Source organism: Notechis scutatus, chromosome 2 (assembly GCF_049901735.1).
Source record: "Notechis scutatus isolate UNSWTSFEM ecotype Mainland chromosome 2, rNotScu1.2, whole genome shotgun sequence".
NCBI lineage: Eukaryota > Metazoa > Chordata > Lepidosauria > Squamata > Elapidae > Notechis > Notechis scutatus.
In genome coordinates this window covers 115524538-115536931 of record NC_142010.1, presented here as the reverse complement: position 1 = coordinate 115536931, position 12394 = coordinate 115524538, and the positions used below count along the sequence as shown (strand labels likewise).

The 12394-nt window shown below is 41.7% G+C and overlaps 1 protein-coding gene across 4 annotated transcripts; it reads left to right on the top strand.

The window, feature by feature from the left end:
- Positions 1-13: 13 nt before the first annotated feature.
- Positions 14-11610, top strand: HGS (hepatocyte growth factor-regulated tyrosine kinase substrate). Of its 4 annotated transcripts, none has more exons than XM_026667305.2 (21): positions 14-159; positions 1534-1618; positions 2657-2732; positions 2884-2976; positions 4297-4420; positions 5024-5076; positions 5596-5664; positions 5820-5944; positions 6225-6303; positions 6400-6498; positions 7158-7253; positions 7665-7703; positions 7822-7965; positions 8300-8510; positions 8756-8928; positions 9040-9180; positions 9282-9459; positions 9573-9706; positions 10144-10272; positions 10476-10571; positions 10776-11610. In XM_026667305.2, the coding sequence occupies exons 1-21, from the start codon at positions 123-125 to the stop codon at positions 10887-10889; spliced, it is 2295 nt and encodes a 764-aa protein (XP_026523090.1). In that variant the 5' UTR covers positions 14-122; the 3' UTR covers positions 10890-11610. The 4 variants fall into 4 exon arrangements, with proteins under 4 accessions (XP_026523090.1, XP_026523089.1, XP_087810091.1 ...); XM_026667304.2 differs by having other exon boundaries at positions 8297-8510; XM_087953965.1 differs by having other exon boundaries at positions 22-159; positions 5039-5076.
- Positions 11611-12394: the final 784 nt, after the last annotated feature.

Sequence of the window (12394 nt, the reverse complement as noted above, 5' to 3'; positions counted from 1 at the left end):
CGCCGGAAAGCCCGCCTCTCCGCTGACTGGAAGGCGGAAGCGGGGCCTAAATTGCGGAGACGTCGGAAGGGGAAGAGCGGCGGCGGCGGGTCGGTCTAGCCTGATCTTCAGCGGGGAGCACAATGGGGCGAGGAGGTGGCACCTTCGAGCGCCTTTTAGGTACCGAGGAGGGAAAAGGGGACCTTTGGCCTAACCCTGCCTCAGAGCTTCGGCCTTCATTTTAACGCTCGTTCGGAGCAATAGGGCTGGGTTTCCTTGCTTCGACCTCCCTTTCTTCAGCTCTTGTGTGCAAAACACCTTTCTGTAAATCGCGCCTTCCTTTTCTGGGGTCTTTCGTGGCTCCCGAAAACCAATCAGGATTGTGAAGCATTTTCCCTTTCGGGTCTTTTATCTCTCTTTTCCCCCACCCCCCTCATGTACACCCATATTGATTGTCCTGTATTTATTGGTAGGATCATTGTCCTCGCTCCACCGATTGCCAGGTTGTACTTCATCGACAAAGAGGTCGACTGGAGTGATTAATAATGAGATATTGCCTAGTGTCATGTGATGGGATTGCAGAATGACAGTATTACACACTCTCTTTTCCTTTGCGCTTGATCCATTTTAAATGTACGGAATGATATAAATGTGTAATGAGAAAAAAAAAACCAGTCTCCGTCCTGTATTTGTAATTGTACAATGCTGCTGACCTCAACACTAACCTAGAATCAGGTTCTACAAGGTGACTCTGATTGTACCAGGAAATAACAGGCTAAGTACTGATGTGTTGCATTAGGACAAATATCAATGGAAAGAAAATCTACATCACCCCCTATCAATAGTTGACAAATTAACTGGTGTTTTTGCGTTGATGGGAAAAAGGCAATGATCAGTTATTCGTTTCCCTTTAAATATAACACTCTATTTGAATTTGGAGTGTTAGAATATACCACAGTATACCATTCCAAAATATACTTAAATAAATTCCTTCAAGAAATTGATAACATGACAGGGAAGGAGAAATTAAAGGTGAGCGGGTGATATGCCGAAAGTTTAAATATGTACAAAAGCAGTTACATGTAAGTAGGACTTATTCTACGTAAATGTGAAAAAGTATCAAAGTTTATGACAAAAGGAAGTTTGGAGAAAGAATTGGAAAGAAAAGGAAGTGAAGAGGTTATGATCTAAACTTGTTGATGGAGATGCTAGAGTGGCCTAATTAAAGAAGTCTATTTATTGGGGACAATAAAAATGAAGTAATTACAGGAAATATAAGATAACCGGGCAAATGATAAATGATATGGTTGGAGGAGCAAACGTTTATAGCTAGAGTTAGATTCGACAGCCAAGTTTTGCTGAGAAAAACTCTGTATAAATGCTTGCTAATAGCATATAGTAAATATCTGTAATAGCTGTAATTGTTTGTGATCTGAAGTTCTCATTCATCTCTAATAATTCTCATCAGAAGAAAAATCCTTTTGTCCATCAATTCTCTAATAGTGAATATAAATTTTAATTTGTGCTTGAATGACTTATCTTATTATCTTGCAGATAAGGCTACAAGTCAGCTTCTGCTGGAGACAGACTGGGAATCTATTCTACAGATCTGTGATATGATCCGTCAGGGAGATACCCAGTACGTGCTGAACTCTACCATCTTATAATTTCCCCTATTTTTATGCACTTTATTGACAAAAGAAGCATTATTTCATTTCAATTAAACTTTAAGCAAAGTATGAGTGGAAAGAAACATGCTGCTAACACAGGTATTTGAATCTAAGTTGATCCATTTTTCTAAAGCCAGAATTTCTGGTATTGGCTACATTGTATCTCTAAAGACTTTGTTGTTCTATAGACACTCTTAGGCCATTCAAACAAACCATCAGCTAGCACAGCGCTACATAGTGTGAGATCTCTGTATAACTCACCAAATCCTTGGCAGTCTCTAGATTGTTGATAAATTGTAAATTTTAATATCAAAAAGAAAAAAAAATACATAAGAAAGAATCATGTCAATGATAGTGCAGTGTTAATCTTAATATTTTAATATTAATTGTAATTTCATTTTTTTCTTGGGCCTTGCTCATTTCTGAAGTATGGATTTCAGGATGCTATTCAAAGCTGAGGGCTGCCATCACTCAAAAAAAAAAAAAAGATTGGTTGCTACCCTCCAGATATCATGGACTTCAGCTCCCATCAATGCTCCCCTTTCTCAGCCTGTTTTTGGCCTGTTTTTTTTTTTGGCCCATTTATTGGCCCGGATTTTGGCCTAGTTTGGGCCCAGTTTCAGCTGGCAGAGTGCTGCAGGAGGCCATGGAGGATGAAAATGAGGCACAGGGAGCCCGCATGCAGCCCATTTTAGCCACCAGGCACAGCGGGCTGGTCCCTTTATATTTCCAGGCTGGCCCCGTGGACCGGATTTAAGCACCCCGCAGGCCAAATCCAGCCCGTTCTAGGAGATAGCCATTTGGGATTTTTTTTTTTGTCTAGTCTAGTCATAATATGACTTTTTTTTTTTTGTCTTGACATACACACAGTCTCCTTCATCAAGTGTTTGCATTTTGTGGGTGATTATATTATGTTTCATGAGAGAAAAAATGTTCTCTGGCTTCAGTGTTTCTTGCACCTTTCATTAGACTGAACTGCTTCTCCTTCTTCCCCTATGATTTCCCAGGGCTAAGTATGCTGTGGGTGCAATTAAGAAAAAAGTCAATGACAAGAATCCTCATGTGGCGCTCTATGCACTAGAGGTAAGCAGAAGTATAATCAGGCTCCCAGGTGACTAGAGAGGTGTTCCTCATTTGGACCTGGGTGGTATGCATTGTACAGGAGATCCAAACTATTTCTTTGGAAGTCTCCTAACTTTATTTGGGAACCAACTTTTGTATATTTTTGATGCAGGTTTTGGAATCTGTAGTAAAGAATTGTGGTCAGACAGTCCATGATGAGGTGGCTAACAAGCAGACCATGGAGGAATTGAAGGAATTGTTCAAGGTAATAGCACTTAGGCCGTTTTTCTTTACAGTAAGCTAAACTACAGAAAAGCCTTATACTAGAGTGGGGTAGAATAGATTGACTTTGCTGTTCTTTTTCCCCTGAAGCTTTGTATTAATATTACATGACAAAAACTATCTTATATGACCTTTTTAAAAAAGTAAACAACACAGAAAAAATGCCAAAGTCCTAAAGTTTTATTTAAAAAAAAATCTGTTTAGACATTAAAAACTGTAATGACCTTATTCAAGTGTAGCATGTTTATGCATTTATATATACATATACCACCTCTAACATATTTCAATTACCTTGAAATAGTTTTAGAGCACAATCGTTTCCACGTCTGCACATGTATTTGTATAGCAAAGATTTCACCCTGAGTAGTTGTGCATACTTATATCAATGTATGTGTTACTGATGCTTTCATTGCTTGAATACACTATTGGATTGTTTTCTTATTATCATCACATTTTCTAATGCGTGGATTTTATCTACTAGTATGCCAAATGAAACTTAAACTTTCTGTGCTTCCACTGTATCTCTGAAAAAAAATCAGTGAAGAAAAATAAATGTTGGATAACAGTGCAGGTCTTGTACTCTGATTTGCTAGTTCTTAAAAATATATAGATTTAATAAGTATATAGTATACACAAGTGTAGTAATGTTCCTGTAGCTAAGTGGTGGAACAAATCTTTTTCCTAGAAGAACATTCCAAATTTAAATCCCGGTTTCTTTTGCACTATAGAGTAACATGACTTCTCCCACAAGGTCCGTTGTTATTGTTGCTCTCTTAACCCTAACCCTATCCAATTTAGATCTTGTCCTCATGATCTTTCCTGCCTTACAGTATTTCAGCCTCATTCCATCAATGATTCTTGATGGAGCAATATACCATTGTACAAAGTGAGAATGTGCTTGACTGCATCTTCAGTAATCCTAGTGTTCAGGGAAGAGTATTTTTCTACAGGAGCCTTTCTGTACCTTTGGTTTTTTTTTTAACTTGTTGCAGCAGGAAGAGCCTTACATGATTTTATGTTTGTGAGGTAAGAACAGTCGTTTGTGTACCAAAACACCTCTTAAAATTAGATATAAATGTCTTCAGCGAGAATACATTTTTAGGAAGAAATTGTTTTGGGTCCCTAGTCATATTGTACACATTTATAAGCAATGACTAAACAAGGGGAACAGTTGGCTTTAGCTTTTGCTGCTCTGAGGGATGATGCATTGTGTATCAGTATCATAACTCAAACAATGGAAGATTGCGAGCTCAGTTCTGCTGGCTACACAGTGCCTGATCTTGACCCTTCCTATTATCTGCAGAGACAAGTTGAAGCAAATGTTCGCAACAAGATCCTGTACCTGGTCCAAGCATGGGCCCATGCCTTCCGCAATGAGCCCAAATACAAGGTGGTCCAAGATACCTACCAGATCATGAAGGTAGAAGGTAAGGAAAGGCAAGTAGCCTTCCATTGTGGTATTAAGGCCATTTGTGTGGGTAATATGTCTGCAGCTGGGAATTTGGAGAAAAATCGGAACTTTCCATTTATTTATCAAATTTATATGGCCTGAAAACCACCTCATAAATTTACTGACACTACTGAAGTGCTGGTGGCAATTGCTCAGTGAGTTTCAAATACTGTTCATAGTTATTTCACTTCTTGGGCTTATCTCAGTCTTCTAATTCTGGAGCCATCAGATAAATCGGCTTTCAAATTCTGTCATTCTAATCCCTTCTGACTCCACAATTCTGGACATAGTGACAATCAAAAATCCCTTTGCCCTTGTTCATTGTCACACTGACATTCATGGGATTTACTGGTCAAGTGATTATCTGGAAAGATTCTGAAGAGTTCTTGCAAATAAATCATGCCCTGTAGCTCCCTATCTTTGAATGGTAAAAAAAGAGACTTTGGGGCTTTGCCCACATGAGGCAGAGCATAGGGAAACATGGAGACAGTTGCTCGTGTCCATCGTGTAGTCCTCAGTCCAAGATCCAGGGCCCAAGGTTTGGCATGCAAATGGCATGACGGTGTTAATTTACCTACAGGTCATGTTTTTCCAGAATTCAAAGAAAGTGATGCGATGTTCGCCGCAGAAAGGGTAAGTATCCCAGCTGGGAAAGTGGCTCACCATATTGGGGGAAATAATTTTGACTTTTCTGTAGTAATTACATCTTGAATGTGTAGCATATATTTGTTTTGTCTCTGGTTTGATACTGTTTCTAATGCTGAATGAATCAATCACTAGCATAACAGTTGGTTGAGGCAGGTGGTAAAACACAGCCTCTCCTTTTTTTTTTTTTTGCTGTCCATATATTAGGAATTTTCCTAATTCCTTTCTTCACCATTCATTACTTTACATCTGAGAGTGATTTGTGATTGCAGTTATATTCAGACAGACAGCTAATCTTTTTTCAACTTGCAAGTCAACAAAAAGATTAGTTCACACTGAGCTTTTACTGACCATTAACGACACATTATATCACTGGATGCATTTCCTTTATCTGTAATGTATTCTAGCATAGCAGTACTTTTGGAAAACTGCACATTTAGGATCAAGGCAAGGTGTTATAGTGGCCTTTTTTTGGTACTCATAACTGCTGTGCTTCTGTGCGATTAGGCTCCTGATTGGGTGGATGCAGAAGAATGCCACCGGTGCCGTGTTCAATTTGGGGTGATGACTCGCAAGGTGAGTACTACTGCATCCTCTGATCCTGGGATCATATGCTGAATGTGACACAGGGGTTTTGTTAGAGATACTGGGAGAGAAGAGGGCATTGGCATTTATGTTTTCCTACTATATGTTTATCTTGGATAATCGTGATTGTACTGGTATGTTCACAGCATCATTGTCGGGCCTGTGGGCAGATCTTTTGTGGAAAATGCTCATCCAAATATTCCACCATCCCCAAGTTTGGCATAGAGAAGGAAGTACGAGTATGTGAGCCTTGCTATGAACATCTCAACAAGTAAGAGCTTAGCTGTGGAAGAGGCTACTACATTGAGATTCTGAAAACAATAGCTGTCTGGGCACCTCTGCTTTCTGTTTGTGTGGATTCTGCGGTGTGGGATTTATAAAAATGGCCTACCTTCTATCCTACAGAAAGCTGTTTCCGGGAAAATTGCTAGTTGGTTCTTTGCAGATTATCGTTTAGTTGCCGCTGGGCCCCTCTGCTTCCTTTTCCCCATTCAGTTTAGCAAGAGGGTAGTTCAGCAGCAGTCATGACCTTGTCCTTTCTATCCATATAGGAAGGGAGAAGGAAAAGGATCTACTAGCACAGAACTTCCTCCGGAATACCTGACCAGCCCTCTTTCACAACAGTCCCAGGTTAGTCCATGCCTCTTTTAGCTCTCTACTCATCTTTAATTTAATTCATCAGTTCCACATAGTAGGTACGGTGATTGCTGTTTATTCTGCCCATAGCTGCCCCCAAAGCGTGATGAAACTGCCCTGCAGGAGGAGGAAGAGCTACAGCTGGCAATTGCACTTTCCCAGTCTGAAGCAGAGGAAAAGGAAAGGATGGTTTGTGTATTGATCGTGATTCTTGCAAGTTGTCATAACTTTCATTAGTCATAACTAATCTTCCTATGAATTCCTCATGCTTGGTTGCTTTGTGCCATTTGCAGAATTTATTTAGCAACTCAGGCTTCTTCTTGTGACAGCCTGTTGTCCAGTTATGAGAAATTGGTGCTAATGTCACTCTTGTCTCTAAGCCAATGGAAGCCCCTTAATTTCCAGATAGAAGTCTTTCTGATATCCTCTCTCACCTAATCTTCTGTTCACAAATTATCCAAAAATTGAATTCCTCAAGCCTTTTCAAACTGTGTTGTATTCAGAACATTATAATGTCATATTTCATTTTCTGCCATCTAGTTATCACAGATGTACTGTATTTTAATGAAATACCCTCATATATAAGATACTGTAGTTCTGGCCGTCAAAAGGATGCTCAACACTTCCTTGTAAAACTGTAATAATCCAGATTTGAAAGGAGAAACATGATTTGGAGTGTGCAGGGACACTTTTACATGTTGATAACTCCTTAAAAATGTGGTGTCTTCCTAGACTTTTGTGCAATCCCAGGTTTGATTTAAGAGAGTACCAAAGTGTGGTCTGAATTATTAGACAGCAAAAGGTAATTAAAGGTGGTAGTCTTATATCCTTTTACTTTTCCTCTGCAGAGGCAGAAAAGCACATACTCTACCTACCCCAAGGCTGAACCCACACCAATCACCTCTTCAGCACCTCCAGGCGGTACCCTCTATTCCTCTCCTGTGGTAAGAACACGCAGCCTTTGGCAGAGAAGAGCCAGCAGAGAAAGCTTTTGGACCCTTGCAGGATAAATACTTTTTAATTGGTTTCTTGTATGGGAGTCAGAGTCAGAGTCAGGTTTGTGAGATGGGCAGCTATATAAATCTGATCAGTCAATCCCAGGAATCAGTTTCAGAGCTTTCGGTGACTCTTACGCCACTTCATTTCTCATTTACCATGACAATTCAGTAGTATCTTGATCAGGCTAATGAAGGATATTTGGAGGATGTTTTTGTTCTCATCTGCCTTGCTTGAGCAGCTAATTTGCAATCTATTCTCAAGCATTTGATACATATTTCTAAAGGATAATTAGATTGTGGGATATTTTCATGATGTTAACCTTACTAAGAGTAAACAAAAAAATATGTCTTTTTCAGAATTCCTCTGCACCTCTAGCTGAGGACATTGATCCTGAGGTGAGACTCCAACCTTTCTAAGCTAATGAGCTGATCTAAATGATATCTGACAATAATTTGCTGGTTTGAATAATGTACTGACAATAAGTTGCTTTCATTTCTCAATATTTCTTGGCAGTTGGCTCGATACCTGAATCGCAACTTTTGGGAAAAGAAGCAGGAGGAAGTGCGCAAGAGCCCCACCCCTTCAGCCCCACTGTCTATGGGGGAGCCAGCAACCCAAGCTACTGAAGTCCCACCTGCCCCACTTACTGTTGTGGAGGTAGGAACAAAACCCTTCTGCGTTAGTACAGGGTCACTCTTTAAGCATCACTCAGATTCATCCACATCACTGTACGGTTTGGGGAATATTTATTTATGAACTGGGAGTAGCAGTGCTTTACGAATGAGTGCTAAGCTTTCTTTTTGGGAGTTGTGAGTTTGTTTCCTTGTGGGTGCATCTATTGTGGTGTGGGGATTATGTGGACAAACAGATATCGGTAGCCACCTTGAAGAACAAAATTCACTTTTAAAGAAGCCGTGCCAGGATTCTTAAGGTGGGAGAAGGAAGAACCTGGGACTTCTGGTCAGCGGTTTCCCATCTCTTTCCCCAGCAGCAATATCAGAACGGTGAGACAGATGAGAGCCATGAGCAGTTTCTGAAAGCTCTGCAGAATGCGGTCACCACCTTTGTCAACCGTATGAAGAGCAACCACCTGCGAGGGCGGAGCATTACCAATGATTCGGCAGTTCTTTCTGTCTTCCAGTCCATCAACAGCATGCACCCCCAGCTCTTGGAGCTACTGAACCAATTGGATGAGCGTCGCTGTATGTTATCAGAAGCTGTGTCCCTGATTTGATTGAAAATAGATTTAGGGTTCCCTCACCCCCTGTTGAATCTTAGCAACCTAAGTGACTGCTGCTACTTTTGGATTGGTGTGGGGTTAAAACAATCCGGTGCTTCCCAATCCTTCTGACAGCTTCGCTTCTGTTTTCCTCTTTAAGAGACTTGGGGAGGTGTGACTAGAGTGGGGGCAGCGATGAGATTCCAGCCTTGTCCTTCTTTTCCACAGTATATTATGAGGGACTTCAAGATAAACTTGCCCAGATCCGGGATGCACGTGGAGCCTTAAATGCCCTGAGAGAAGAGCACAGAGAAAAGCTGCGCCGAGCTGCAGAGGAGGCAGAGCGTCAACGTCAGATCCAGCTAGCTCAAAAACTGGAGATCATGCGGCAGAAGAAGCAGGTGAGGCTTGGGCCGTGATGTCCCATGCTTGTTTGGAGCAAGTATTCCTCTGCTATCTGAAAACATAATGACCACAGAGCCTAACATATCCTGTGCTGTTCCAACCTTTAGGAATATTTGGAGATGCAACGGCAGTTAGCCATCCAGCGCCTTCAAGAGCAGGAAAAGGAACGCCAGTTACGGTTGGAGCAACAGAAGCAAACAATCCAGATGAGGGCACAAATGCCTGCTTTCTCCTTGCCGTATGCGCAGGTATTTGAGTGGAAGAAGACTGGAGAGGCCAAGAATTTCTTTTGCGCTTCCCTTCCCTGCCTGTAAAGCTTACAGGAACTAATCTTGCTTTCTGTGTGTAGCTACAGGCCATGCCTCCTGCCAGCGGAGTGATCTACCAACCATCAGGACCCACAAGCTTCCCAGGCACCTTCAGCCCAGCCAGCTCTGTGGAGGGCTCACCCATGCACACTGTCTACATGAGCCAGTCCACCCAGGGCAGTACAGGACCCTACACTGCGATGCCTGTGGCAGGAGCAGGTAACGGAAGTAGAAGAAAGAAAAGGAGGGGGTGTGGATTTAGCCCAGCCCTTCACTGATAGACTACAAAGCTCAGCTCAGGATGATCTTCATCTCTTGTATGTGTGTTTCAGACCCCGGCATGGTGAGCACCTACATGTACACCACAGGCAATAATAATGCACAACCAGCTCCACAGGGACAGGCAGCGCCCACGACAAATCCTGCTTATTCTTCCTATCAGCCCACACCTACGCAGGGCTACCAGGTATGCTTAATTTTGAATAGCCCCCCTCCCTCACTTCACCCGAAGTCAGAAGATCAGTTCCTAGTGTTCTACTGGTTGGGTGAAGACTATAAGCCAGTGTAGTGCATTAACTCTGGGAGTTAACTGGGAAAATCCAGATTCAGATCCCTATTCAGACATGAAGATCATGGTGTCCTCCAGGGCTGGTCAAGTTCTCAGTTTAATTAAGGGGGATTTCTTGGCAGGATTAAATAAGGTTGAGATCCACATATTTTCTCTTCACTTACATGTGGAAAAAGCAGGTATTCCCAGCTTTTTAGAAGCAAAAGGCATCATATTTTGATTGTATGTTGAAGCTCATCTAGACTTTCTTTGTAAGTTTCTGGGTATCAAAATTTTCTGCTCAAAAGTTGCTATGTAGGGGGCATCTTGTTCCAGCTATCTTCTTTACCTTGCAGAATGCAGCTGCCCCTTCCCAAACGCAGACAATGCCTGCCATGACACAAGCGGCTCCCCAGTCTGGGGGTACTATGGGTTACATGGGCAGTCAGTCAGTGTCAATGGGATACCAGCCCTACAATATGCAGGTGAGGAAGCTGTTTCAATCACTGTGCTGTTTCCTTTGCTGAATACCATAAACAAGAAGGTTATCAACAGGAAGATTTATAGGGATTGTGTAATTATGTTTATAGAGATAAGAAAATTCATTTCTAAAGCCCAAGTGGCTGCATTTCAAGAAGGGCCGCTTGTTCTGGTGCAAAGTTTGACACCCTCTTTTTTTTTTTGCTAGAACCTTATGCCAACTCTCCCTGGCCAGGAATCTGGTCTGAGTAGCCTGCCACCCCAGCAGCCTTACCTGTCAGGACAACAGCCTATGTATCAACAGGTAAGTCTTTGACCAAATTTTCAATGTATTTTGTCCTCCCCTTTCCGACATACTAATGGATTCCTTGACTTTATTAGCATTAAGATGGTGACTCTACCAACCCTTGGGCTAAGGGAGCAAGTGCTGTTAATTCTTTTCTATAGGAATTTAACTGGAAGAAATGCTGTCTTTTTTTCGATGCTCACTTTCATTTATCTTTTGCAGATGGCACCCTCCGGAGGGCCTCCACAACAACAGCCTCCTCCCCAGCAGACACCTCCCCATGTGCAGCAAGTGCAAGGGGGAAGTGGAGAGGCTCAGCTTATTTCTTTTGACTAATCTTTTGGGTTACAAGGCAAGGGAGGGATGGGTTTCTAAAACATTGTAAAGCTATATCATTTCTTGGTCACTGCTGTACTTGCTACACCATTGCTGTTCCTTTGTGCTGTTCCTACAATGGGGAGAGAGGAGAGGAGAGTTGAGCCCTTGGTGTTGGGTAATTTCCCACTGTCTGCATTTTTCCATCCCACCTGTCTAAAATGCTGCTAGGATCAAGAATCTGTAACACCCTATATGCTGCTACTCAGCTGTGGAGAGATAGTGGCCCACAGCCCAACTCACCTAGCTTTTCATTACTTGGATAGCAGAGCTTAGTTCTCAAGCAGTCACTGGTATGTAGATCATTCAAGAAACTGTTCTCTTGTGGGGAAAATAGCATTTAAGCATGCTCAAGTCAGAATTTATGAGATCCAGTGTATGGCATCGCCCTGAGCCCGTATTCTCTCTCTGTCTCAGTGGTCACATCTAGCCAAACAAGTGACCTTCACTTTCCCCAGCACATTCTACTTCTTTCCTCACTAATTTTTGATATTTCTCCACCACTTCCTTCCATGTCCTCTGAGAAAACCCCCATCTTGAACACAGCCTATCCCAGTCAGTATGTTTTTTTAGTCTTCACCCCATCCAACATATCCATTACAACTTAGAAGATTTGTGTCTCATACTTAGTGGCTGGTGTAGACAGAATGGAATCAGTGACAATAAAAATAAGTATTTAAAACTTTCCAGTCTCTGCTTCTGTGACAGCCCTGTGCTGGTGTTTTAGTCTTTGCATAAATGTGCGTTCTACCAAATATGTCACTGGGTTGTGATTATTGAGGTTGCTCCCACAAGATATGCTATGTTCCAGGACTCAGGGAATTTTCACATATTTACCAACTGAAGAATTTGTAGAACTATCTAGCTTTATATTCAAAAGTTTTGTATCCAAACACAAGGGCCAGGGAGGTGCAGAGTCCTGCACAAATCCTTCCACTGGCCCACCAGGCCAATTGGAACCAGCAGTTTTCTGACCTTCAGAGGCTTCTTTTCATCTCCAGTTGGAGAAACATGACTTTCATGCTCTTAACATCTTGGACGATCTTCAGCCTGCATCAGCAATAGTTCATCTAGGAAAGGGAGCGTTGTTTTGAGAACATGTCTTCAACAATACTAAGCAGACTTGAGTCCTTGATGAGTTCATAAAATTGGATTCCCTATGTTTGGTTTTCTATTCCATGATATTCCAGGAAGTTCAGCATCTAACCATTGACTTTGGTATATTTCTGTTGAAAAGCTGCATTGATCTCTAAAGTAATAACAATAAAAGCCTTGGCAGTTAGGCCTTAACCTAACTGCACACGCTTTTGTGACTGCATTATGGTCTGCCTATCTGTTTCATGCATCTTATGATCTAAACATAGGTTGTCCTGAAAAGAATAATTCCTCAATCAATTTTTGATGGGAGCTATATAAAACACACTTAGAAAGGTTTTTTTTTTTCCAATTCAGTGATATTTAGTACT